This window comes from Pituophis catenifer, unplaced genomic scaffold (genome assembly GCF_029215685.1).
Source record: "Pituophis catenifer annectens isolate HBS135680 unplaced genomic scaffold, rPitCat1.0.hap2 SCAF_1, whole genome shotgun sequence".
Classification (NCBI taxonomy): Eukaryota; Metazoa; Chordata; class Lepidosauria; order Squamata; family Colubridae; genus Pituophis; species Pituophis catenifer.
The window spans coordinates 308,045,732-308,070,795 of record NW_027256881.1 but is presented as its reverse complement, the minus strand read 5'-3'; the positions used below and the strand labels follow the sequence as shown (position 1 = coordinate 308,070,795).

Sequence of the window (25,064 nt, the reverse complement as noted above, 5' to 3'; positions counted from 1 at the left end):
TTAAATGAATTGACTAATTTCCACTGACTAGGATGTATGGGACAGTGGCTTAGATTGGAATAAGTTTTATTCAAGCATTTTGAGGGCGCAGAGAAGAGTTCTGAAAGGGAGCAGCATCATGGGGATAAGCAGCTACACTGAGTCTCTAAGATGATCAAAGATTTACCTGTCAAAGAATAATCACCCCATCATCACTTCAGTCTGGGAGTGGATGGTATAATGCCAATTTATTACATAAATCCTTTCCTTACATCTAGATGATTAAGTAGGAGTAAAGCTAGTTAATTAGGGGCTGGAAGGAGCTATGCGTCAGTTGGGAACACCCATTTATTAAGCAGATATTATATGCTGTAAAGATGTGTGTTATTGGCATGTTGTTGAGAAAAGACAAAAGGATAGAAAAATGTAAGGCCATGCTATGCTTTCTTGCCTAGAGAAAGGCGGAGGAGATTGACACACAAATGAATCCAAAAGAATCAGCAAAGTTGACATTGAAAAGCAAAAGTACTTGTCAACTTGTAATATGGCTTGGCTGATGTCTAAACTGCTAATTTTTGTCTTTGTTCCTTAATAAACAAGACTAAAAGTGTCATTGCCTGTAGGAGTCTGATCCTGAACCCATGTGCATGTGCCTCCAGTGACAGCACCCATGTGCTGACTTAGATACAATATAAAGCATTCCAAGTGCCCATGCAATGCAATCTTTTATTTCATGTCTCTTTGCAGGACGGGCTTTATATATTGCCCTCATTTGTTACCATTTCTTTGGTTTTGAAGTCAGATCTTAAAAAGTCTGGATGAACTTTTATATTCTGGCTTCAACATTTTTTTTTTCATCTCCGTTTTCTCATAAATGAATTCCTGGTCACATTAAGAGAGAGAAAATGAATTGAGTATAATTATAGATAACACATTACTAAGTATATTCATTTACTTAAATGCATGAGCCTTACACATACTGTATATGCAAATTGAATACTGTGTACATATGCAAGACTTTGTGGCATATCGATTGGAGATGCTTGTGGAAAATCTGATATCTCTACAGATTGTGAATTAGCCTCCACTGGTGTTTTCTTGCTAAAGGTTGAAAATAATATTTTTGAACTTGTGCTGGCTCAAGTGTTTCACTTTCCTTACCACTTGTTACCCTCTTCTAGGCAAACTCCTGCATTTAGTAACACATGCAATGGCAACATATACCCTCCCCTGGGTCAGTGGTCACTACCCAGCAGCTCTCTAATTTCTTCTGCACCTGCTGTTACCAAAGATGTTCCCAGTCGCAGTGTGGTTATAACATTCACTGTCTCGCAGAACTTCAATTCAAAACACAATACTGCAGATAATTCTTTCCCTGAGTTATCCGTTCATTTTTCTGGTGCATTTTTTAATTTGTTAGTTTGGTTTCTGTTGAATAAACCCATTGATGCATCCTTGAAACACTGGAGTTTTTTTTTTTTTTTTTTTTAACCCAGCTTCCAAATAACCCAAATCAAGTATTATACATTTGGGGCAGAGGTGAAATTCAACATTTTTCCCTACCAGTTCTGTGGGCGTGGCTTGGTGGGCGTGGCAGGGAAAGGATACTGCAAAATCTCCATTCCCTCCCCACTCCTGGGGGAAAGATATTGCAAAATCTCCATTCCCACCCCACTCCTGGGGGAAGGCTATTGCAAAATCTCCATTCCCACCCCACTCTGGGGCCAGCCAGAGATGGTATTTGCCTGTCAGAACCTGCTGAATTTCACCCCTGATTTGGGGGCATTTAGCAGCAGGAATGAAACCCTGCTACTCATATAACAGGAAAAACTATGAACTACGCACCAGAGACTTTTCCTTAAAGATTGAAGTGGATATTTAATTTAAAAATATCTCTCATGTGTTCAGATATGAATATGTTCTGCATTTCAGGCAAATGATGTAAGTATTACTCTACTGAGAAATGTCCAGGACAGCAGTTGCTGTTTAGGCATGGAAATTTGGAAGCATGAATAACCCTTTATGAACCCAACATGAATTGTGAAATGGCCTGGGAAACAGCTTATGCAGAGGGATCAAAGCATTGAATGTGGGATCAGCTCAAGAATGGAAAAACAACAGAAGTTTTGAGGTAACAGAATGACATCAGTAATTACTGTGTATGAATAAATGTTCCTTCCCTTTAGATTTACACTTCATTCAATAGATATGATTTCTGTTCTGTGCAAGTTTGATTTTAGAAGCACAAACAGATTTACCTACTTGGATCATATCCAGCTTGGACTGGAAAGTCATTTCTCCCAAAGGACCATAATGCTTCATATAGCATCGCTCTGCCATGTTGGAGATTCCTGCCAGCATCCGGCTTAATTCTCGAGTCTTCAGGAAATATAAAGAAGTAGACAGGCAAATTTTAAGGAGATGTAAGAAAAAAATGAGTTGCCTTGAATTCAACGTATTCACTTGCATTGAAAGAGTCACAGTTGTCCATTTATCAAAGCTAAAATGAAAGTTAAATACAGCACCATCTTCATTAACATTATGGCCTCAATTTTCTCATTCTATAATGAGCATAGTAGAAGAATATTCCAATCAATCAGACATTATTCTTCTGCTATAGCTCAAGTAGCCTTCCTGCCTGATCAAGATTTTTTTTCAAAGCACCTTATGATTTAATTGTTCCTTGCCACAAATAAAAAAATCTTTCTAATAATACAGGCTCTGATCAATAAATATAATTCACATTTGCTGTCAACATGCAAAATCATCCCACCATCCTCACCCAGAATTTAAATCCTGGAATGGAAAAAGATGGAAAAAGATACATTTGGAATTTCTGAGCCAGTTTTACTCTAATACAAATATTGCAAGATAATCTCAATTATAATTCCTTTCACAAATATGTGAAAATACTCCTTAGTTTTCTCTTTTTATTTTAATTCTTTCTCTTTTTACCCCAGCTGTATGTTTCTTTTTCTATTAGCCTGCTTTCCAAACAACTACACCTGTTAATGCCTATAACTTCATAAATTACATGTGCTTTCACAGAACAGCTTCACTGTGGTAATTTATCCTCATGCCAACAGGGCATTAGAATAACAGAGTTGGAAAAGACCTTAGTCCAATCCGCTGCTCAGGCAGGAAACCCTATACCATTTCAGACAAATGGTTGTCCAATCTCTTCTTAAAAACTTCCAGTGTTAGAGCATTCACAACTTCTGGAGGCAAGTTATTCCACTGATTAATTGTTCTAACTGTCAGGAAATTTCTCCTTAGTTCTAGGTTGCCTTTCTCCTTGATTAATTTCCATCCACTAATTCTGGGCTGGGCTACTGTCCATAAAGCTTTAATGCACAGTAATTTAAAGGCCACAATTGGCCTTTGCTGGCCTTTACAATTTTTACTGAAATTCCAGCCCTTTCCCATTCCCTTTCCCCCACATGAAAGGGCCTCCTCCAATTGGCACACAGTTTTCTTTTTCATTGACTGCGTGAAGCCTTTTAAATGTATTCTTTAAAACTATGGGTCAACCCATCTGATTATCAACTAGTAGATGGAGGCACATAGAATTTTTGTATTTCTTGGTTACCATACTGTTGATGATCCAGATTAATGCTGTCTCTGGATAAGTAGCTTGAGAAAAAGGTTTAGGTGTATTGATTGGTGTAGGAGCTGTAAGCTACCTTAAGGACATTATGCAAGGAGAGGAAGTATGGAGGCAGGACTCTTGGGAACAGCAACCATTGGGAAGGGAGTTCCCTGCCAGGTAGGGTACAGAAAGACAAAAGACAGACCTTTCAGTTACACTTCCCATTAATGGCATGAAGCCAGGACATGCTATTTATATTCAAAGATATCACTCTCTAGATAGACCAACTGACACATCAACCAGGAACCAGCGCATTCCAAGAAAGAAAGAAAAAAGGGGAGGGGGAGCTAAAAAAGTCAGGATTCTAAAATAAATAAATAATTTTATTTCTATACCGCCCTTCTCCCAAAGGACTCAGGGCGGTGTACAGCCTATTAAAAGCACAAAGACAGACATCAGTTAAAAATAATTAAAATTATTAAATAATTTTGGCTCAGATTTAAAACCCCAAAAATTTAAAACACCCAATTTAAAATCATTACATTGATAGCCCGGCCTGGCGGAACAGCAGGGTCTTGAGGGCACAGTGAAATACACGGAGGTCGGAGATCTTACGCATTTCCGGGGGCAGTTCATTCCACAGGGCAGGGGCTCCCACAGAGAAGGCCCTCCCCCTGGGTGTCACCAGCTGACATAACGTGGCTGATGGCACCCTGAGGAGACCCTCTCTGTGGGAGCGACCTGGCCGGTGGGAGGCTGTTGGTGGCAGAAGTCAGTCTCGAAGGTACCCGGGTCTTATGCCATGGAGCGCTTTAAAGGTGGTAACCAACACCTTGAATCGCACCCGGAAGACCACTGGGAGCCAGTGCAGCTCGCGCAGGAGGGGTGTCACGTGGGCACAACGGGTTGTGCCCATAACCACCCGCGCGGCTGCATTCTGGACCAGCTGGAGCCTCCAAGTGCTCTTCAAGGGAAGCCCTCTGGTCTCCCTCACAGCCAAAACAAGGTTGAGGGGCAGAAAAATAGGTCAGGGCTGGATGGAAGTGGTTGTCCCAAGAGAAAATTGGCAGAACCAACTGGAGATACAGATTTTCCGACACAGAACATATATTTGTCTTAAGGAGCAGCGCACCTAGATAAGCTAGTACTATTTTTACTGTAAGATTACAATAACAAAATCTTGAAAGTCTGAAATAGATTTCTCCCTGTGGCCTTTACAGCCATGAAACTGGGGAAGGTCCCTTCTGACATGTTTGTCATACCCACATTCCTGCTGTGTGCTAAGCTGCCTCTTATTCAACTCTAGTCTTGACAGTGGCTCTCCTTCTGTCTTCCAAAATCATTCCCACGTACCATTACAATGTGTCATTCAACACTGCCTCCTGTCAGCAACGGGGTCCCTCTATATTTCTGTTTTTCTGTTTTCTTTTTTGCCTATATTTGAGTGTTTTATGGTCTTTATTGTTATTATGTATTGCATGCTGCCCCGAATCATGTTTTGTGAAGTGGATGGCTATATAAACCTTCTAAACAAAGAAGTAAATTTAGTGTCTGGAGGTAGGATAAGAGGAAAACACCACTTCTAGAGCAAAGCAATCTTTAGCCATCCTAGAGCTGCTTCAGCTGTGGGTGGATTTCCGGTGGACATGCTTTCTGGAAAGAGAGGGCCCACCTCACAAAGGACCAAGGAAGCTGCCTGGATTTGCCCTAAATTAAGCTACATTTTAAGAACAGCTGTAGCTGACTGTCACTTTTGCTTAGTTCTTGGAAATGCTAGCAGCTTTTTAAACCCAACACAGGTGGCAAACTCAAGAAGCAAGAATCACACAGATTCCAGGAGAACATTTTTAATGCTAGTCAGCTGAAACATAAAGCTTTCTAAAAAGAAATTCCCAGTCATATTATAGTAAATAAATTAAAGCAATTTCTCTTTTTTTTTCCTTCTCATAGTCCTTACCTCTGGGCTGGGCTACTTTTTCTCATACCCCCTGAAATTCCCCATCTGGTCCCCACAATTTTTCACTTAGCCTGATCTATTTCTCCCATCTGTTTACTGTCCTAAAAAGATTTTCTTTTTCCATTTTATTCTGATTCTTCTGCTTTTCTTCTTAGGGATCCTAGCCTTGATTTATTATTTATTATATCTGTTTCTGTACACTAATGGTAACAACTGAACATCCTATCCACTACTCCTTCAGTAGACCTTGATTTTTTCATTGTTTCCTTCCCAACAATCAATGATAGTAACAAAAAAAAGAACGATAGAACTACCAGTATGCCCTACCCATCCTTCTGTGTGAGGGATGTTGCTCTGTTGAACTGCAAAGTTGCATTTTAAATGAAAACAATATTTCTCCATTCCCACTCTAGCCTGAATGCTGGAAAAAAAGTGGGGGAGGGGGATTTTGAGAAAAAGAAGTGTGTAATACTTACACGTTGACTTGTGATGGCTTCTTTATTATCAATATAATTAATCAGCCCCATGTTTCTTTCCTTCAGTGCATTGTACTTTGATTGGAGCTCAGAAACTTTGCTAATCAACACCTAGGTTGAAGCATATAATTGAAAAACAAAGGATGTGCTTTTGCAAAAAGAAAAAAAATATATGTGCATCTGATTCCTCTCACCTACCCAGTTACAAATATGTCACTTTGGTGGTTTTACAGTAATAAAATTTGATCAATAGACAGCTAGACTGCATTACAATAGTTTCAGTCCTTGGAACATGGATGTGATGTAGATTGGGTTAAGGACAGTGAGTAAAAGTCATCTATTGAGTTTCCATGTCTGGTGGTGGACTAAGATCTGGGTCAATAAGATTTTGAAAGTGTTTTTCTTTTCCCCAATAAAATATACATCTGGGCTGGACAAGGTCCAGGAGCAGGACACCTGCTTTGCTTGTCAGCATCCCAGTACAGTCCTTGATACCTTCTATAACAATGTTCATATAGCAGGTGAAAAAATCTCTCTCTCTAAGAGAATTGCAGAACGCAGATCAGATTCTTCTAAGAGTTTTCTCACTGACTTGCAGCAAATTGCAAAATAAGTCTGATTCAACAAATTGCTGATATACTAAACTAACTAAAATTCCCAGCATCTCTTACTATTAATTATGCTAGCTAGGACTGCTACTAGATGTAGCTACATCTGAAGAAATATTGTCTTCCTACCTTTGTGCTGTTAAGAGAAACAAGCCCATCCATTGGCTATAATGATTACTTATTTTATTATTTTATTTAATATTTATATAACCATCTGTCTTTTATCAAACTCTGAGTGGCTCCCAACCAACATTAAAACAACATCAATAATAAAAATAAGAGGGTGAGGTGGATGAGGGAGTTTAACAATAGACTGCATTTGAAAGCTTAACTTTGGTGCCAGATTTTTAATAGTTATGGTTTTAATAGTTATAACTATTAAACTAATATATTAAAACCATAAACATTAAAAACCTGGCTACAAAATTAAGTTGTGCATGCAGTCCATCTTTAAATCCCCTCATCCACCTCGCCCTATCCCAGTGCTTGGAGGAAAAGTCAGATTTTGATTAATATATTCAACTAATAAATAGCATGCTTACTTTAATAAAGACATTCTGAAATATATAAAATGGTATACCCTGAAAAGGAAGGTTGTAGTCTTTTTTGTCTCCTGATAGATTATCCATTTATATCCCATTCATAAAACTGAAATCAAATATTTTGTCTTTGTGGCATGACCATAGTTAGACCCTGCTCAGAGAATAGGTATACCAATAGTTAGAGAATGAAGCACAAGAATCATAGGGTGAGTGTGCTTTGCACTAATAATAGTTTTTAAGGCTTTATCCTTTTCAGAAAGCAGAACTGACTCCATATTAAGAAATCAGTAGAGAACTAACAGACTCTGTAGCATGGCTAACCAGGCCTCTGAAGTAAACGGACGGTCGTAATTAAGCACACATAAAACCACATGGTCAAGTATTGGTAACATTACATATCTCATGGTGTTATGTTCTTCTTGTGTGGCAGCACTTTTATGATGAATTATCTCAATGTTTTTTTCTTGGCTGAGCAAATGATTCTTCAGGTTCTGATTGATAGAGAACAGGGTCTTATGCCTTTGTGTGAGGGTTTTAATTGCAGAACCTTCCTGATATCCCCAAAAGTCTGAAATAGGAAAGAGGGGAGGTCATATCATTCATGGACAACACACATTAATCAATGGTTACAGAAGAGCTTAGGACCCCCACCTGAGTGAAGCAGAAAGGCCAGTCCTCTACATTCCTGTACCCGCATGTGCACATGTGCACACTAGTGCAGCATCAGTCTGGGAGACTGCTTATATGAGAATATGCCCATAAAAATCATTCACATGCATTAGAGAGGATTCAATTTCTCCATGGCCAAAATAGCCTATTTTTCAGAAATGCCCTTCTGTCCTTGAAGAACATAAAAAAGGCCAAAACTGATCATAAATAAGAGGAATGTTTTGTTCTGCCTTTTAGAAATGAAGAAAGAATAAAATAGCACCGCAGTCCTACTGTATAGTGTGCATGCCTCTGAAAAATAAGACATTCAGTTCACTGTGCCTCACTGCCAGGTAAGAATATACAAATAATCAACATTGTATGTTGCAAAGGATTTTATGTGATGCGAATGGACGAGCTGTCAAGGGAAAGTTTGGGATCTGAAGGAAAGCGCCAAGCCTTTCCTTTGCCCACCTTTTCATCTAAACTACCCAGTCAAATAAATCTCTACAGTACATTGTCTTACATCAGTTTCATTCATTATTTCAAAATTTGTGTGTCAGTGAAGCAGGGAGGGGCTGATTGATATTGTCAATAATTATTGACAATCATTCTCAAGGAATGTTTCAATGATGGTACTCACCTGGTGGCAACAGGTTGACAATTTTTTTCAAAAAATGTTCGTAACTTTTATATTTGGCTATCTTCTTCTGTAGTTCCTGTTGTCTTTAGAAGCAGATCAAAGATACTTATTGATTTTTTATCAAAAATATCTTGCTAGGAGATAGCTATATATTATCATTCATATAGTGCAGGGGTTCCCTACCCTCTGTCCATGAACTGGCACCGGTCTGCAGCATGCCAGAAACTAAAACAAACAAGCAAACAAGCGAAGCCCCATCCACTGATCGCAGGCAGCACATGAAACCATGCCCACTCTGGACAGTGGAAAAACCTCTCTCCATGGAACCGATCCTTGGTGCTCAAAAGGTTGGGGCCCACTGATATAGTGGAAAGGCTAACATGCAACTGTAACAAAGTAAAAAGAGTGCTAAAATTGTTCACAAAGAACACTAACACTCCAGATAGACCAGGTAAACGGGTTAGAAAAGACTCCCACAGAATATTGACTGGGGACAGGACTTCTCCCCCACCTCACCAGGCATGGCAGGGCTCCTGCCCCTTGCTTAGCCTCCCACCCCCTTTAGGGATGCAATTTGGGAGTAGCAGGTAGGGCGGGTGAGAAGCGGGACACACATCTTACCTTTCCACCTCTGTCACTTTCCTCGCCATTGTGTCCAGGGAAATACGCTGTAAAAGAAAACATTCTCACGAGTTCAATCAAACAAATTGACCTTGCGAGAAGGTTTTCTTTTACAACATATTTCCCTGGACACAACAGTGAGGAAAGTGACAGAGCTGGAAAGATAAGACGCGCATCCCACTTCTCGCCCGCCATACCTGCCACTCCTCTTGATAAAGAGATGGCGGTGAAGGGAAGCAGCCGGCTGCTGTTGCCATTGGGGTGCGGTGGGGTGGGACATGTTGAGCACAAGAGGTGCATCTTACCTTTCCAGCTCTGTCACTTTCCTCGCCGTTGTGTCCAGGGAAACACCCTGTAAAAGAAAACCTTCTCTCGAGTTCAAGAACTTTGATTGAACTCACGAGGTATAGAAGTTCAATAAAATCTAAATCTAAATCTTTTACAGCGTGTTCCCCTGGACACAATGGCGAGGAACACGATGGAGCTGGAGCGTCCCGCTTCTCACCCTCTTCTCACCCGCCCCACCTGCCACCTCCAAATTGCATCGCGTGCCCACTGATATGACTATGCGTGCCACCTGTGGCTAAGCGAGGGGCAGGAGCCCTGTCATGCCCGGCGAGGGGGGAAAAGAGACGGCAAGGGGAGCTATGTCTCACTCCATGCGTCTCGCTTCTCCCCACCCAACCTGACACCCTTCTCAATAAAGCGATGGCGGGGAAGGGAAGCAGCTGTTGCAATTGGGGTGGGGTGGGTCAGGAATTCTGGGAGTTGAAGTCCATAAATCATAAAAGGGCTCCCACCCCTGCTCTAGAAGGTCAAGCTTGAAACCATGAATCTATTCATTCCAAATGCAGAACTACTCTGGGAATATTTTAGGCTTGCTTTATTTTTAACTGAATCGAAATACTTGTTAGATTGTATTTTATGTTTTAATTGTAAAGATAATTACACAGGTCATGTTTCTGGTGATCCCAAAATAATCTTACCTTGCTATGGCAAATTACCATCCGATTTGGAACTCCAACCATACACATTGACTATATAATCTCAGGCTCAAATTCATAGTGTCTCCTCAGTCTGTCACGTACCTTACTTTCAGTTTTTGAAGCTCTCTTTTCAAGGTATGTATTTCTTTCCTCTTCAGTGCATTGTTTGTTTGTTCAACCTTGTATTTTGCAAGTGCACGTTTCTTTTTATGATCACATTCTCGAAGATAAATTCGGAATCCATGAGCCTGAGCCCTGTTCTGATTAAGAAAGGAAAGAAAATGTTTACTGAATTTTGCATTGATTTTACTGCTCAGAAGATCTGTTTTCCCTGCATCAAATCTGGCCCTGTTTTGTTCAGTTCTTGGAAAGTTGTTGTGCTGGCAAATAGACAGACAGATAAACAAAGTCTTGACCTTTATATAATTTATTTTCAAATTCTGTTGAAGTGGGGGGAGGGAGAGTAGACTGAGAGTAGATCTGAGACTCATTTACAAATATGTGAGAGGCTGCATGTGTAAAAGATGGCAGATTTGTTCTCTGATGAAACAGAGGCCAGGACAAGAAGTGGCAAAGTAATATCATTCCTCTTCATAAATGTTGGCATATAAACATTTTATGTTGCTTCAGTGATAGTGCCAGTGAGGACAGATGGAGCAGAGACATGCCCAGCTCCTATTGATCTATTCCATCTATTGTGGCACACCACTCTCCATTTGGTAACTCGGCAGGACCCACTACATGCATTTTGGTTTGGGCTAGAAAGGAGATTGGACATCTGGCATACACAGTATAGATCTGTCAGCTGGAGTATATTCTTGTTTTGTTTGACACAGGTCTATTACTCACATTCCTCTTAGTGTATCTCCTAAAAGTTAGAAAAAATCGTCCTGCATTTGAAGATCCTTAAATTGTGTAACAGCTCTCCTGGTTTTTGAAGATGCTATCAAGTATTAGAAACATGCTTCAACTTCATAGCCAAAGGCAGGAAAACTGAGATAGTGATTTCAAGGAATCATAGATGTATAGAATTAGAAGGGACCATATAGATCATCTAATCCAAACTTTTGTGATATGCACTGAGGGAGCTCAGCCAATCTCATTGTACATATGTTGTGCACTGACAATAAAGATTTGAAATTGAATATGCAGAAAGACCAAATAAATAGCCAAGATCTATTCTCTGGAGATTTGGTGAGCAATAATTCTGCCTTCTGACTTCCCAATGACTATATGCACCAGCTTTTCATCAGGAGAAACCATGCTGTGAGATACTCTCAAGAGGAGCCTTGCCATGGTGCTAGTGAACAAAGGAAGTCCAGTGACTTTGGGCTTAGAAGAAGTATGGCATGTCCCCAAAGCCAACATGCCCAAGACAAGCAATGCTGTTGGTTTTGTTTCTCTTTCTTCCCCAAAGGAGGGGGAAGAAACCTTGCAAAGGTGAGAGCAGGGGTGAAATTCAGCAGGTTCTAACAGGTTCTGGAGAACCGGTAGTGGAAATTTTGAGTAGTTTGGAGAATTGACAAATACCACTGTGGCTGCCCCCAGAGTGGGATGGGAATGGAGATCTTGCAATATCCTTCCCCCAGGAGTGGAGAGGGAATGGAGATTTTGCAGTATCCTTCTCCTGTCACGCCCACCAAGCCACGCCCACAGAACTGATAGGGAAAAAGTTTGAATTTCACGCCTGGATGAGAGGCATTGGTGATCTCCTCACTGTCTCATATTCTCCATCTATTTCCTGAATATCTTCCCCGTTCTGACCAGCAGCAGCTATTTGTGAATCAGCAGCTTGACTTTGGTGGTTGAGGTTCTTCTTGAAGGCTTAACTTTCTAAAAGTTGACTTTTGGTCATTCAATCTCTCTCACCAAATTACCTGGTAAAGAGTGTTTGGGTGGGAGGAGAAACAGGCTTCTGCAAAATTTGTTCTACTATGGTCATTTTTCCTTCACTCTTTTTAGAAGATTTTCCATAGGAATATCAATCTCACAGAATATAAAATATAAAAATACTTTTTAAAATGTATGGGAAAACAGGACATAATGCCTAAGATCAATATTTATAAGAAAAACATCAGAAAGGAAAGAGAGAGGAAGACTCTAGTCAGGAGAAAGCACAGAAGGAAAAATATGTTACTGTACAAAAAGCCAAGAAAACTAGCATCCACAAAAATTCCCAGTGTAGGCCATCCATTAAAGTTATTTCAATTTCATATCCCAGCTTAAAAGCAGAAGCAGGTGTTTTGATTTCCCTCCGCATAGTTGGATAAGAAGAGGAATACTCATTTACATGCCGTTTACACTTTTATTTTTACATTTTGTGTAAAAGAGATGATAGACCCTTCCTCACAGATGAAAAATAATACTTGCATTCTGATCTTTTTCTTGAAGTTCCTCTCTGCAGTCGGCCACCCTTTCCATCCTCATTTTGACATCTTGCTTCTTAGCAATCAGGTCAGCAGTAATAATGTCATTTTTAGCCTTTTTCTTCAAGAGACGTAACTGTTGCAGTGTTTTCCTACTAGGATGTAGAACCTCACTGGAAACCTAGAAAATGAATTATAAGTTTATGTTGGTAAAAGGACACACCAAAAAGGAAAGGTGGAGAAGAGCAAGCTTTAGTCCAGAAATGAGTAATTCCCACAAGCATTTCTAATGGTGACTAAGGTAAAGGTAAAGGTAAAGGTTCCCCTTGCACATATGTTCCTGACTCTAGGGGGCAGTGCTCATTTCCGTTTCAAAGCCAAAGAGCCAGTGCTGTCGTCTCCATGGTCATGTGGCCGGCATGACTAAATCCAAAGGCACACAGAATGCTGTTACCTTCCCACCAAAGGTGGTCCCTATTTTTCTACTTGCATTTTTTACATGCTTTCAAACTGCTAGGTTGGCAGAAGCTGGGACAAGTAATGGGAGCTCACCCGGTTACGTGGCACTAGAGATTCGAACCATTGAACTGCCAACCTTTCGATAGACAAGCTCAGCATCTTAGCCACTGAGCCTCTGTGTCCCTAATGGTGACTAGAATGAGCTAAAAATCATTAATGCAATAAAGATATTATTCTCAAGATAATAAGGACATAACACTTTATCAAACTCTCTAGGAAAATGGCTTGTTGTCTGTAAACAAAAAAATGATACAGAAAATTATGATGTTAATAGCAGCTGGATGCATCCCAAGAAATAGCTCCAGTGGCTGACACCAAGGAAAGATGTTATGGATATGGAGGCACCGCAAGGCTCTGAGTCTGAAAAAATGCATCATACACTGGGAGAAAACTTCTGCTGCTGCATGAAGAGCATATACACATCCAAAGGAAATGTTACTAATACTCTCTCTAATTCACTGGAGTTTTACTATGCATAAGGGTTGGCTTCAATCTTGGAGTGTTCAGTGTAGTACCTCCTTCTAATGACCGTGCAGTGCTGGAGTGCTCATTGTACAGGAAAGGGAAGAGAGGGGAAGGGAAAGTCACAATATAACTGTAAGGAGAGATTTCCTCATGGTGAGAACAGCCAACCAGTGGAACAGCTTGTCTTCAGAAATGGTGAATGCTCCATCACTCAAGGCTTAAAAGAACAGATAGGACAAAAATTGTCTAAAATTGTATAGGGTCTCCTGCTCGAGCAGGAGGTTTGACTAGAAGACCTCCAAGATCCCTTCCAGCTCTGTTATTCTATGTTCTAATTTGGTGGATAATATAACCCATTCCCTGCCTATATAGTTTTAGAAAGAGATATTTTCTGTAAAAACAAAACACACCTTCCTAGAACAGACAATGTATTACCCAGTCTTTATCAACATTTGCATAGCTGGAAATTTATCTATCCACTTCCCATCTTTAATAAGCAGTCTATCAAAGTATACAAATTCATCTACTTGTCCTTGTATTTGGCTCTTCATATATAACTTGCATTTGTTCACTCCTTGTTCCTATATATCATTGTAAATACATGGTAAAATTACCAAAGAAACCAAACCTAGGTTACTATTTGCTCTGGAATTTTTCGTCTTTGGAAAAGTAAGATGCACCCAAGCGAATTTTATCAGGAACTGTTGACTATGGACAATTTTCCTAGATAACATGCATCATCTCATAGAGGCATGTTTCTCCGAAAAATAAAACAAAATTCAATCTATGGAATTATCTAATCCATTTCATTCACACACAGATATCAGGAGGGCAGATAGTCCTCATCTAACAATGCTAATTGGAACCAGAAATTCTGGCATTAAACAATGAGGACCCAGATTGTGGGGGGAAATATGCTATTTAGTATACTGTCTTTGGTGTAAGCCGCCCAGAGTCCTCGGAGAGTGGGCAGCATAGAAATACAACTAATAAAATAAAAATAAAATGTGATTATAAATATAATCTTAGTGATAGCAGTTACAGAAGTTCTGGTTGCCATCATTAAGCAAGGACCACAAGTGACCATGACTTCCGACTTCCCGATGGCTTTCCCATTGACATTGCTTGTGGGAAGCTGAAAGGGAAGGTCATGTGACCTGGGAACACTGTGAGAGCCATAAATAGAATGAAGGAGGTGGGCAGTTCACAAAAAAGAAAAGAAAGGAAGGAAGGGAGGGAGGGAGGGAGGGAGGGAGGAAGGGAGGGAGGGAGGAAGGAAGGGAGGGAGGAAGGAAGGAAGGGAGGAAAGAAGGAAGGAAGGAAGAAAGGAAGAAAGAATAGATCTGGTCATAAGTACCACTCATTCTGTCAGAGAAGGGTCATTAAATGAGGACCACCTAAGTAAGCCGACATCATGAAGTTTCTACTAAACTTCTATTCTCACATTCCTAAAAAGAAATAGAACTACTGTAATGGTATGTGGGAATGACCTTGGAAGACAGAAGGAAGAACTGCAGATTAGACAACTGTCGTGCAGGAATTATATCAGCCCACAGGACAAGAAAAGGGACAGGGGAAGCATTTCAGATGGGACTCTCTCTAGTTTTCTGGAACATGAAAATTAAAGGAGACTTGCAAGATTGTTGCTATACCTTACAATAAAGATATTGTTAGTACTCATAGTTTGTGTTTCATGTCTGGATTATCTTGAAGGACTGACAGGTACAAAAGTCCCACTCTGTATTTAATCTGGGAATCTTATTGAAGGTAATATAGAATTTAAAAAATAGCAACAAACCAGAATGGGAACATGAGTGACACGTTCACCGTCTTCTTCCCTGTAAAATGTAAAAGTAAAATTATTGTCACAACTCTTATTAACTTCTAGAAGCAGTTATCTCTATGTAAAAGGCAGCTCTCAACATTCTGTCATTCTTGTGTGACCTAGAAATGGAATCCAAGTGTGGCTATGTAACCCAGGTCCTGTCATCTACCCATCTCCTGGGTGAGCCATTTGCTTTTCTTTCTAAGGTGTATTACCTGACAGCACTAAGGCTTCCTTGCTGTAGCCCTAGGTCAGCCTTCCAGAAGTATGGACTTTGATTCCCAGGATTTCCTAGCTATAATAGTTAGTGCTAAGGATTTGGGAAAGTAAAATCCACACATCCAGAAAATGCCTAGATTAACATTTTGTGTAATGGGAGAGATTTGGACAATGTTGTTTGGTGTAGAAACCATATCACCATAGTCTTCACTTTGTGCCTGATAGCTCTGTGTAAGAGAAAGAATGTGATAAGTCTTTCATTTGCTAATTTTAGTGTCAGCAACATTCCTGGTTGACCGTATTTGCTGCCTTTTTAAGCACTGTTGTTGTCTTCTCAGCTTTGCTACTGAACATGCAGGGCATCCTAGCTACTACACTGGCCATGAACTGAAGAACTCTAGCACAGTGGTGACAATGAATGGCTTTGCTAACCAAAACTTCCTTTGTTCTAAGATCCAATCTTTGTTTGGTATACTTTACAACAGGGGTGTCAAACTCGCATTGTCATGGCGTTGTCGCGTGATGTATCGCGACTTTTTTCCCATTCGTTAAACCGGGCATGAGCATGGTCAGCGTGTGACGCATCTGGGCCACAGTCTGTGACACCCCTGCTTTACAAGAACAAAGAACATAATATAAAAGATCATAGAGCAGAAGCCCCCAACCTTTTTGGCACCCAGGAACCAGTTCCGTGGAGAGAGTTTTTTTCTGCGGACCGGAGTGGGCATGGTTCTGCATGCTGCCTGCATCCCACAAATGAGGTTTCGCTTGTTTGCGCAGTCCGATGTCTGCATGCCACAGCCTGGTGCTGGTCCACAGACTGGGGTTTGGGGACCCCTGTCATAGAGGATTTAACTCAATCATCTCTAGTTTAGTTTAGTGCTCTCCATAGGTGGTATTCAGTTTCTATAATTTTCATCCAGTTGGCCAACTATCTAAGTTATCTAAACCAGTGGTCCCCAACCCCTGGTCCGCGGACCGGTGCCGGGCCGTGGAGTACCTGGAACCGGGCCGCGCAGCGGCCGGGGGACATGAACGCTGCAGCGCAAAGGCTCCTGGGCCGTGCGCAAAAGCTCCTGGGCCGTGCGCAAAGGCTCCAGGGAAGAGAGCCCCGCGCAGGTACGCACGTGTGGCCCAAAGCCCCCACCCCTGCGCGCGCTCAGCGGGCACGGTAAAATTATCAAAGGCTGATTGGTCCGCGGCGATAAAAAGGTTGGGGACCACTGATCTAAACTTTACAAGTAATATCTCACACTGTTATTTGAAGGGAGGGGAGGGAACGGGAGGGGAGGGGAAAGTATCATTACCACATGTTTCTTAGCATCCCAAATTTGAAACCTCTGAAGAAGGTTTGGGTCACTGACAGTAATGATCATGACATACTCCAGCAGTGTGTAGAAATAGCACGAAGCATCACAATGGCACCTCCATCTCCATGACATCTCTTTGCTTCATTCTTAAGCCACCTTAACTACAGGGGAAAATCAATTCACAAGTTTACAGCAGAATCTCCTTGTTTAAACTCAATCACCATTAAGCAACATAGTTGTATAATTCCTTTCTGAATAGCTGTACTACGGATAGCATGTGCTGCAAGAATGCAAGCAAAGAACTAAGCTGCATCTTTATAACTCCTGAGGTAGCAGGAGCTAAGGGAACAATCCCACCACCTATCCATTATTATTAGTTGGTGATCAATACAGCAGGAAGAGATGCAGAATAAGGGCCAGTAGAGGAAGGTATTATTCTATTTTATCACATAGTTTTAGGGCTGTTAATTAAATGTATATGTAATTTATTCTATTAATTTTGTTAATATGTATAAGTATACACATACACCAGTCTATTGCTTGAGAAGCATCTTTAATGACCTATCATATACAGTAAACATATATACATCCACACTCTATTTACTCAGACATTTCTTTGTCATTGGGTTTATGTTAAATTTAATTGTGTTGTACCTAATAAAGCACTCTGTTTCTCACAGTGGTCAACTAGATGTCCCTAGAAATTCACAACTTGACTTAGATCAGGCTATTCTTTGTCTTCAACATTGCAATATCTCAAAACATGGGGGAAAATCCATTTAGCTGTCACAGCTATGCCATTACTCCTGCTAATATATAATATGCCATCCATCAACACATTTCTGGGACAGCTTACAATACAAGAAATGAAATACAACATTCAAAGTCAAGATGGAGTCATAACTTTAAAAATCAAAACCATTAACATTTAGCATCAGAAAGGTTACTTGACAAAGGCTCTGTTGTGAAAATAAAGCATAGCTTATGGACTCAGAATCAAATTCTATATGCATAAATCAGTGGTGATTTAAATGCCTTGATGCCTTTTTTAAAAAAGTCTTTAGCTAGTGCTAAAATTAGGATCAGACAAGCTTCTTTGGGAAATGAGTCTGCAACAGCATGCCACTTTAATGACATCAGCCAACAGAATTGTCCTCTAAGAAAGTGTATAATCTTGCTATACAAGCTACTATCCATCAATATTTGTGAGGATGACGACTAGATATTTCACAGACAGAGGTTTTCCACCTTATTTCTTCTTTTTGGCATTCAGCATTCTCTAAAGGATATACCATAGATGATTAGAGTCTGCTTGGATTGACGCTGCAAGTAAATCACATAAATAATCAATTTTTACCTGTATTTCCCTAACTAGGCACAACCCCTCCCAAAAAAAACCCTAACTCACCCTTTCTCCTTGAGTTCCTTTCTATTTGCAGAATATATGTGTGAACATTATCTTTTGTTATCATTAGAATAGTTTTTCCTTTAAAATAAAGATTTTTAAGAGTTGTAAGCATGAAGAACAAACTCATGTTGCAAAATTTATAAATATAGTAGGGGGGTATATTCTGAGTTCTGGCAATACTGGATATGACTTGGAAAAATCCCAGCAACCTCTGGATAGTTTTCCATATCCATCATTTGCCGCCATCTAGTAATCATTTTAGTAGCCTAGATCTGATAATCCTACATGCATTCAGTGGCTTCCATGTTCACCTAACAACCCCAACACACCTTGTGGATAAAGTCCTGAAATGCCAGGGGACAATATATTCTCTGTTCTCTGGGGGGAAAAATCTGGACACAATTTAAGTAGATATCATAACAGCCAACTATTAAATCACTCAAGTGATCATCCAAAAGATCTTACTTCCAGGCCAATTTGTGCTTAATCTTTAGATAGAATTAGGGAAAATATCTGTCAAGCGCCAGGGAAATCATGAGATCCAGGCAGTTCAAATGGCTAACAAGATTTATTGCAAACATAAGCTCCCTACAAGAATCTGGACTACTAATGGTCAAAGCAAGTTGGCTGTACATAAGGAATTCAAGGTGGGCTGGACTTAGATCTCTGGAGGGTGCGAAGGGACTCATGACTGATGACACATTTGACCACTCCCTCTGGCTCAGCCTGGTCATCTCCTACAATATCTCAGGGGCTGCCACAAAGAAGAAGGAGACAAGCTATTCTCCAAAGCATCTGAGGATAGGACAAGAAGCAATGGGTAGAAACTAATCAAGGAGAGGAGCAACTTAGAACTAAGGAGAAATTTCCTGACGGTTAGAACAATTAATCAGTGGAACAACTTGCCTCCAGAAGTCGTGAATGCTCCAACACTGGAAGTTTTTAAGATGTTGGATAATCATTTGTCTGAAGTGGTGTAGGGTTTCCTGCCTAAGCAGGGGGTTGAACTAGAAGACCTCCAAGGACCCTTCCAACTCTGTTATTCTAAATATCACAGCTCAATAGTTAAAGTGTATGTGTTGTTTTCAGAAGGTTCCAGATTCACCACTAGTATTTCAAAGGGCCACAGCCTTGTGGCAAGATGGATGGCAATCACATTTAATGAATAATAATATAAAAAAATAGAAATTGTTTTCAATCTGCACATGCAGCACTTGGCAAAACACATAGTATGCTGTCATCTTAGGCAGTTTCTTACAGTGTTGTCTTAAAGTAACTTGGGAAATAACTTGAGAAATTGTACCCCCTGTTTCCCAGGTTGAGCCCTATCATTAAACAGAATGAAAAAGCTTCTTCAGGAGATAAAGCACAGATAACATCAGCCAAAGGTTATAGAATGTCATTCACTGAACCCTGGAGATTCTATAACATTTTCTACAGCATTTGTAAAGTACTTCATCCGGCCAACGGTGTTAAAATAAGATTTGCCTAAAGGGATATTAGTTAGGAGGCATAGCATTTTGAATGTGAAATATAATGAACAGTGGTGGGTTTCAACCGATGTTATCACCGGTTCGCTTCATGCACGCGCTTTGCAAAATAAAATAAAACAAAAATGAATTAAAAAATAATAACTTAAAAATAATTAATTAATTAAAAAGAAAACAAAAAATACCCTAATAACTTAAAGGGCAGGCTTGATGGACCATCATGTTTTCTTCTGCCGTCAGTTTTCTACATTTCTATGCTTCTAATATGTTGTTTGTTGTTGATTTGCATGATCCATCTTTCCAGTTTAGGTTGATTTTTGTTATTGCTGTGTACAGTTTGTTTATCACATCATTAGATATAATTCAAGAGCCTGCCATGTTTGTTAAGTGTGGTGTTATTTTTAACTGATTTAAATGCTACACATTTGATGGTATGTTGTGCAACAGATATTTTTTAGCGTCATCTGACATTTCGTCCAGACACTTGTGCTAATTTTAACTTCACCGCGTAGATATAGGGCAAACAAATAAATGTCAGTTTTTCAAAACAAGTTGGTGATAGGAAAATCTGATTCCTTCGAAATGATTTTAATAGCAAGTGATTGAGGCAATTAAGATTGTACTTAGGTCAAATTTTATAATTGCTTATAAAAATGTTTATGAAATGCAATGTTAGAAACTGGAATTTTGGAATGGAAAAGATAATATCCATGGAAAGGCTATGATTCTATTTTACTCCCGAGACTGCCTCACTTCTAGGCCTGTCCCTAAAGCCAAAATGTTGTGTATGAATATCTATGGGAAGAGCCTATGTACTTAAACCTGGGGAATCAGAAATCTCAAACATGTATAAAGCCACTGTGGGTTGCAGATATAAGTTTATATCTGCAGATGTTCATGCTAAATGTTGAGTTGTTGTAGACCAAGATAAAAGACAATTTAAAGGGTGAAGATAAGTTTCTCTGAACTTTTTCCAATAAGGCATTCCTAACATCCTAACATCACCTTCCAACAAAAGTGTGTATAATCAAGGCTATGGTTTTCCCAGTTGCAATGTATGGCTGTGAGAGTTGGACCATAAGAAAGGCTGAGCGCCAAAGAATTGAGGCCTTTGAACTATGGTGCTGGAGAAGACTCCTGCGATCAAACAGTTGTTGGACTGCAAGGCGATCAAACCGGTCAGTCCTAGAGGAGATCAACCCTGACTGCTCTTTAGAAGGCCAAGTCCTGAAGATGAAACTCAAATACTTTGGCCACCTAATGAGAAGGAAGGACTCACTGGAGAAGAACCTAATGCTGGGAAAGATTAAGGGCAAAAGAAGAAGGGGGCGACAGAGAATGAGGTGGCTGGATGGAGTCACTGAAGCAATCGGCATGAGTTTAAATGGACTCTGGGGGACAGAGGACAGGAAGGCCTGGAGGAATGTTGTCCATGGGGTTGTGATGGGTCAGACACAACTTCGCAATTAACAACAACAACATCCTACAGTGCAGCAAGAGTTGTAGAAAACAGGAGAAAAAGTTACAGATATTCACATTTACTTTTTCTGTACTGGTTGAACCATGGCCTACAGGCATATGCTGAACCTCTATTTTGTGGCTTAGAAATTGCAGGGTCCAATATTTTTAGAAAGGTAATACATTCTCTTTCTGATTTTCCATGGGAAAAAATTGAAACGTATAATATTTTAATTAATACACATATTCTTCTACTTAACAACAGTTCATTTAATGACCATTCAAAGTTACAATGGCACTGAAAAAAGGGGTTTATGACCATTTTTTCACACTTACGACCATTCCAGCATCCCCAAGGTCACATGATCAAAATTCAGATGCTTGGCAATTGACTCATATTTATGAAGGTTGCAGTGTCCCAGGGTCATGCGATTAGTTTTTGTGATCTTCTAACAAGCAAAGTCAATGGCGAAACCAGATTCACGTAACAACTGTGTTATTAATTTAACAACTCCAATGATTCACTTAATGACTGTTCTGAATTGAGAACGGCGGATAAGAGACCAAGATAAGCAACATGGTTTATTCACAGCAACAAGCACAAGGGTTAAAATGTAACCTAACATTGGTCGTGTGCAGCCACTATTTATATTGCAGCTGGGCTCGCACGGCCAATAAAACACTTTAAAACATTCACACTTCCCGCCGGCCGAGCTATCAGCTCAGCCGATCAGGAAGCCTCCGTTGCTGGGCGGCCGCTCATCAGATCGTAACAATGACTGTGGCAAGAAAGATCATAAAATGGGGCAAAACTCATTTAACAAATGTCTGAAGTAGCAACATAAATGTTTTACTCAATTGTGGTCATAAGTTGAGGACTACCTGTATACCAAAACATAAAAAAATCAAATACCTACCATATTTTTTAAAGACTTTGGCCACTAAAAGATTGCCATTCTGTTTTGTTTATTGGGAAAATTTTTACACATATTTGGGCTGGTTTTAGGCCTGGGCTTAAAATTCTATAGGCAGTTAGCAAATTTAAGGACTAGAGTTAATCATGTGGAGACATACATTACAATAATGTAAGACATGTTAGTTTACAGAATTTAAATCAGCCATTGGAGATAGATAAGCCCCCTATTCCACAAACAATTTTTCTGATTAAAATTACTTATCTTCTTTATTTTGATCTTCAGTTTTGCTAGCTAGTGCATTGACTGATTACCTGCCATTGAGTCGGTATTGGTTTTTAGTAATCACAATTAGTCCTTATCTAGTATGATCTGATATATTTTCTTATAGTTATTTTCCTTCAAACCAGAGTTGGACCAGATTTACTTCACATAAAGGTTTAGCCCTTCAAAAACATGACAAAGGACTAAGAGATTCAAGTTAGGTTGATGCTGTCAGATTGGTAAGTGGTCAGGTTGGTGAGCATTAGGGAGGGCCATTTTATTGGAGGCCCCACACTTGTGGAATTCCTTCTTTTATACATTTCTCATCAATATTTCTCTTAAATCCTCAGAAATTGACCCAACATCTTATTTGATTTTATTTTACCAAATCAACTCTTATTTTTGTTACCAGGCCCCTTTATGTGTTTTTAATCTAACATTATTTTCTTATGACATTTTTATCAGTTTTAATTTTTTATGGTTTTTTTTATGCTATCTCCTGAAATCTTGCCGTATGATACATAATAATGACTGAGGTGAGTTATAAATTGATGATAATGGATGATGACGATGATGACGACGACGATGATGATGATGGTCCCTGCAGTTGTTTTACATCTCTGTTTTCTCTGCACTATTTCTTAATCTTTATGAATGAAAAATGGTCAGTTTGTAGTAAATGTCCTTTAAACATTTCTCTTCATTTAGGTCAAATGTGGACAATGTCAAGATACTGGCTATTTTTACAGGTCAAAATCATGTCAGGACTGAATCTTAGCTCTTAAAACCAGTTTGGTACCGTAATCCTTTTTTAATGAGTAGAACTTCAATCACACACTTTTAGTAATAGTGTTTGTCACATAATTATGTTTGTGGCTTTCCTTGCTCTGCTTTGGCTACTGCTAACTAGACAAGCTTTCTAAATATTTCTTAAAATTTAGCAACAAAGCTTTAACTAAAAATTCCTCTTAAGCACATCTGAAAACACATGATATTTGCTAAGCAAAGACCAGATAGACAGCCATGTTTATTCACTAAGGGTCTGTATATTTGTATACACTCCCCTTTATTTTAGTTTAAAATCCAGTTCTATTTATAACTCTATGTTCCACTTTAACTTTACTTCAGTTCTGAAGCTGTATGCCTGACCTTCTCTTGATATTTACACAAAGTGAATCTAAGATTGTAATAACAGTCAGTTCTTCTTAAGGTTTGACTTCTCAGCCTAAGACAGCAGACAGCTAAAATGACATTGAGAGGCTCAGATAATTATACTGTTTCTGTATACCAGTTTTCCCATATTGGTGTTTTTGAAGTATATTCAAACAGGGTTAGACAACATAATACCCAATAGGCTGTGTGACATTAGATAGATATAGAAGGAGAAAGAAGTGGGGAGGAGGGGGAGGAGGAGGGGGAGGAGGAGATGGTGGAGGAAGACCTGTTCACATCCTGCAAATGAGAGGAGGGGGGTTTCAGCTACAGTAACCACAATACAGAGCAATAAAACTCCATACATGAAAGCATGATGCAATATAATAACTGTATGTCTTTGCTATGAGAGTGTAGTAGAAAGTGTGTATATCATTCAGAGTGACTGGCTGTCTGGTTAAGAGAGATTAGGACCAATTCTAAGCCTATTTATCACACCTTTTCTTAAAACTGAACCCTAATTATGCACGTTAATTCTTCATTAGGTCCTTAGACCTCTGTATTTTCCATACAGATAGAGCTAAGCTATTTCCAATTCCAAAAGCACAACTCTCTGAGTCTTATGGGATGGTCCCTCTCCTGCTGTTGCAAACCGCAGTTAAGGTATGTTTTTCCAATGGTCCTTTGGAAACAGGTATAACAGGCGAAGAATTACTGTAGAAATTACAGTAAGTCATTTGGGGGCCATATATGTTTCCTTGTGTGTATGTTTGCCAAGATATTTTGTGTATGTTGTTGTTTATTATAAGCTATCTAAAATTGTAGGATGAGATCTCATATTTAAATATATATCAGATCTTAATGGATGTAATTGCTCAATTTATTCAGAGCAGGCTTCCATATTAGTGCAGAGTTGAAAAGAAGGTTAATTTTAGTTTTAGAAACCAAACCGGGCTTTCTCACGCCAAAAGCAGAAACCTTTCCTGAAAACTGCATTTCTCACTTAATTTTGCTGCTTTCAGTTCCCCTCTGTCTTCTGATTTATTTATTATTATTATTATTTTTGCAAGCCTGTCTTCCTCTTGGCCATTCCTTTCTCTTGGCAGTTCTTGGTTTGATGATGTTATCACAGTTCTATTTAGAGCAGGGGTGGGCAACTATGGCCCCTGAGCATGACTGGCTCAGGAATTCTGGGAGTTGAAGTCCACGGGTCATAAAGGGGCCCTAGTTGCCCATCCCCAATTTAGAGAAACAATAAATACCATATTCTCCAAAGACAAGGATTTAGCTCTGCAGGTGATATATAATGAACTTTTACAAATGCTATGCAGTTAAATATTAAAATATGAGCATTAAATGGACATGCTGGAGGAATTTCTCCTCCAGGATCCACAATGCTAATGAAGACTAATCGTTTTTATTTGGCATTCTTAATCTGCTTAGGTAAAACTCTGAGTTGCTCTCTGGCATCCATTCAAATTCACCAGGCAAAAGGCAAAGCTATTTCTATGCAAGCTTTTGAATATGACTGTTTATCAGATATTATGGTTGTGCTGAACATAGGCATAGGCTAAACTAATTATACGGAGAAATGGGAAGTGTGATATTATTTTAGGTGTCAAGGA

At 39.5% G+C, this 25,064-nt stretch overlaps 1 protein-coding gene across 1 annotated transcript; it reads right to left on the bottom strand.

Moving 5' to 3' along the window:
* Positions 1–777: 777 nt before the first annotated feature.
* On the bottom strand, positions 778–16,767 carry CCDC197 (coiled-coil domain containing 197). The gene is made up of 9 exons (XM_070931526.1): positions 16,751–16,767; positions 15,198–15,237; positions 12,420–12,596; positions 10,152–10,309; positions 8,443–8,525; positions 7,547–7,719; positions 6,002–6,112; positions 2,242–2,358; positions 778–861 (listed from the first exon to the last, which is right to left on the bottom strand). Exons 1-9 carry the CDS (start codon positions 16,765–16,767, stop codon positions 778–780), a joined length of 960 nt encoding a protein of 319 aa, XP_070787627.1.
* Positions 16,768–25,064: the final 8,297 nt, after the last annotated feature.